Source organism: Penaeus monodon, chromosome 21 (genome assembly GCF_015228065.2).
Source record: "Penaeus monodon isolate SGIC_2016 chromosome 21, NSTDA_Pmon_1, whole genome shotgun sequence".
In the NCBI taxonomy this organism is placed as follows: domain Eukaryota; kingdom Metazoa; phylum Arthropoda; class Malacostraca; order Decapoda; family Penaeidae; genus Penaeus; species Penaeus monodon.
Window position 1 is genome coordinate 19375764 of NC_051406.1, and position 3691 is coordinate 19379454.

The following is a 3691-nucleotide window of genomic DNA, read 5'->3' on the forward strand; positions in this document are numbered from 1 at the left end:
CAGCACCTGCATGCGTCGGTGGTTACCAGCCAGAATACTGTACAGTGCTGGGCTTGTATCTGCAAGTAGTGTTGGTACTTGCCCATTGTACATTAGGAATGGTGTGGATAAATTCTTGCTGGTTTCCAAAGATTTTCCAGTGTATCGAGGTATGTCTACAACTAAACATCGTGGGGAAACGCAAGAAAATTTTCATCAGGAAGACCAGCAAATTTTGGGAAGTACTTCTTTCAAGTCAGATAAAGAGGATACCAGAAAGGATGGTGTTTACAAGAGAGAACATGCAAGTACTCTGAAATCTGTCATGGATAAACAAGAGAAAGATTCAAATGGAAAACGAACAAGGGAATTACTTTCACCTCTCCGTCCATTACCAAAGAAGAAAGTCAAAGCAGGTCACACGTCACAGAAGACTTTTCTAAAAACTGCAAGCTTGGATTTTATACCACTTCCTCAAAGCCCTCAGAGAGAAAAGGATGAACTTGAGGACTTCTTTGTGATCGATGTGGAACCCTCTGATAATTTCCCTCCAACTGTAAAAGCTACTAGTACACACTTGCCAGTACCATCCACCAGCAGTAGTACAATAAGTAAACAGGAGAAGGTAGTTAAAAGTATAGAGCATGAATTGGTTAGCGGTTTGACTCCTGATAATGTAGCACCGCATCTTCGAAAAAAAGATACTTCATCTCTTTTCCAGTGTGAAGCAGGACCATCTAAACAAGATGTTCCAAAGTTTTCTGAAATTGTAAAAAGTAAAAGAAAAGAATATGTTCAAAGAAAACATGATGAAATTGGAGACATTCAAATTTTATATGAAGGTCCACGTGAAAAACATAAAGGACAGACAGTCATGTGTATATCCAAGGACTTAGAGAAAGGAAGCAAGGAACTTCTGTCAGCTGAAAGGTCTCTCATTCCAAATCAGCAGTTGAGAAATTGCCATGTAGGCACAAAACATGAACTTAAAGACAATCCTATAAATGTAGATCAAGATGAAATAGACTCATATGAAAAAGATAGCTGTAAAGAAAGGAAGAAAGGAAAAAAATCACTCAGAAGTCAAAGTAGAGAAACCAGTCCTGATGTTCAAAAGGTGAATGTGATAGACCCAGATGTAGTTGAAATTGCAGATGTCACACCTTCAGGCAGTAAGAATGTAGACTTTGAAGTAATTGATGTCCTGGATTCAGAGGATGATAATCACCAAAGCATGTCTGATGATGAAGGGCAAGTTATGGATGTTAGTAGTTCAGATTTTATATCTTTACAAAAGTTGCGAGTTGCAGATTTACATAATACAAATATTGAGATTGATGATGCAACTTGGAAATTAAGAAAAAAATTAGAAGATCTTCGTAAGTGGGACATGACAGGTCTGGGTCAGGAAGTTTTGTTAGGAAGAGGTTGTAGGTCAGATGATACAATTTTTACAGTTATGTCATATAATGTGTTGGCTCAGTCTCTGTTAACAGATCAGATGTCATTGTACAGTTCATGCAAACATGAACATTTAGCATGGCAATATAGATGGGCATTACTTCAGCATGAGATCACTGATTTAGACCCTGATATTCTCATGCTGCAGGAAGTACAGTCATCTCATTACCATACTTATTACCTCCCATGGCTCACATTTAGAGGGTATGAGGGGTTCTATAAGAAACGAACTGGAACCAAAGCAGATGGATGTGCCATATTTTATAAAACTAATACTTTTTCTCTTATAGAGCATTGCAGTGTAGAGTATCGTCAACCGAGTGCATTTAATGTTCTTGATCGTGATAATGTTGGATTAATTGTAAAGTTAGCTCCTGTGAAAAGACCACATGCTACACCTCTTTGTGTGGCTACAACACATCTGTTATATAATCCACGCAGATATGATGTTAAACTGGCTCAGGCTGTTCTTCTTTTAAGTGAAATTGATCGTTTATGCTTTGAAAGAGAATTAGGCAATAGAACACAGTATTGCCCTGTTATTATTTCTGGTGATTTTAATGCAGAACCACACACTGCCCTGATTGATTTCTTTAAAAAGGGGAGACTACACTATGAAGGTCTTGCCTCAAAATCATTAGCTCGACATGGAGCCCTAGGTAAAAGTTTAGGGGCAGAACTTATTCCTTCAAGTTTAGGTATTACAAATCAGTGTCAGCATTCTGTTCTTGCCCAGAGTCGATTTTTGGATCAGAACATTGGTCCGTTATTTTCTCTTAACGATAAGCGTCAATTGGAACAATCACTTATTCATTTACATCACTCTGATCGCAAAACAAAAGTAAATGATTCAAAGGCAAAAGTAGTTACTGGTCCACAGCCAAGTGGTTGGTTTACTCATGGACTCAACCTCAATTCAGTGTATTCTAACCGTCTGAGTAGATTAGGTGGTGCTCCAGAGGTTACTACTAAACATGATAGAGGTTGGACTACAGTGGACTATATATTTTATTCCCGTATTTATTCAGATTCTTTTGCTCGTCCAATTGAAGGAAACTTAAAGCTGTTGGCTCGATATGGTTTACTCTCTGGTTCTGAAGCACAACAGTTTTCTCCATTACCATCAAGTGTTTGTCCATCTGATCATTTCCCATTAGCAGCTCAGTTTTTGTTACGTAAATAACTTTCATAATTTTCTTATTTATTTTCAGTCTATTGGCCTCTTGTACAAGCTAGTTGTTTTTTGTTTTGTCTTTGCCATGATGCAAACTCTTCTTATCAATACAAGAAGAATTGCTTTGTTTTTGTGTTCAGAGTTTGCCTCACTTCAAATGGAAATATATAAATAACCAAAGTTTTAAACTGTATTAGAACATGGAAATCAGTTTGATTATAGGAAAATAATTAGATACAAAAAACTTCAGTAAAGAATGCTACACTTATTTATTACAAGACAGAATATAGATTTATGCATTCTGTACTCTTGTTTCAGCGATTTAGTTATTTTCCTGAATATGTCGTGTCACAGATGACTGCCTAGTAGATATCAGCTTAGTATGACACTAAGCAAATAAAAAGTGAAATAACAGAAAAGCTTGCAGCAAATTTACATATTGCAATGATTTTATCATATTGTTCCATAACACAGTACAGTACAAACAGATATGGTTGTAAAAGTTCTTTGCAAATGAAAACGTAGTTTCTTAAAAATATTTTTATATATTTGTCAGTATGTCTTACTATATTGAAGATATTAAGAATATCTTTTCCACTGCAGACAAAACAGCAAAATTGTATGAACATAATGCACAATTTTATGATTGCTAAAAAGAAACTACATGAGAATTAAGGAAAATATCTTTAATATATAACATTGAATATTTTAAGTTTGTTTTTATGATACATTATTATATGATGGGAAAAAAGTTCTACACCAATTATATTTATTTAAGATTTTATAAGAAAACAACACAATTGCCAGAAGTACATGGTATCTTCATTACTATTTTGTTCAAAATGATAGTAGAAATTTAGGTAAATAAATTTGAAATATTTATTCAAGCATTTCTTTTTAAACCTAAAGAAATCATTAATACATACCACACACAAGTAGTTTGTTTAAACCTGTTTTCCTGTATTATCACCTGTAAAATGAATTAGAATGAAGGCTCAGATTTTGAACAGTATGCCACAGTAGAAGCTATATGGTTGAGAAATTACACCCTCTGTAAAGGATGAGCTCATCCACACA

General features: G+C 35.0%; 1 protein-coding gene across 3 annotated transcripts in view; it reads left to right on the forward strand.

Moving 5' to 3' along the window:
• Positions 1–3323, forward strand: part of LOC119586308 — a 70882-nt gene extending 67559 nt beyond the window's left edge. For all 3 annotated transcript variants that reach the window (XM_037935022.1, XM_037935021.1, XM_037935020.1), the window contains exon 2: positions 4–3323. In XM_037935022.1, the coding sequence (XP_037790950.1) occupies positions 11–2623 (2613 nt within the window). In that variant the 5' untranslated portion in view covers positions 4–10 and the 3' untranslated portion in view covers positions 2624–3323. The remainder of the gene's footprint in view (positions 1–3) is intronic.
• Positions 3324–3691: the final 368 nt, after the last annotated feature.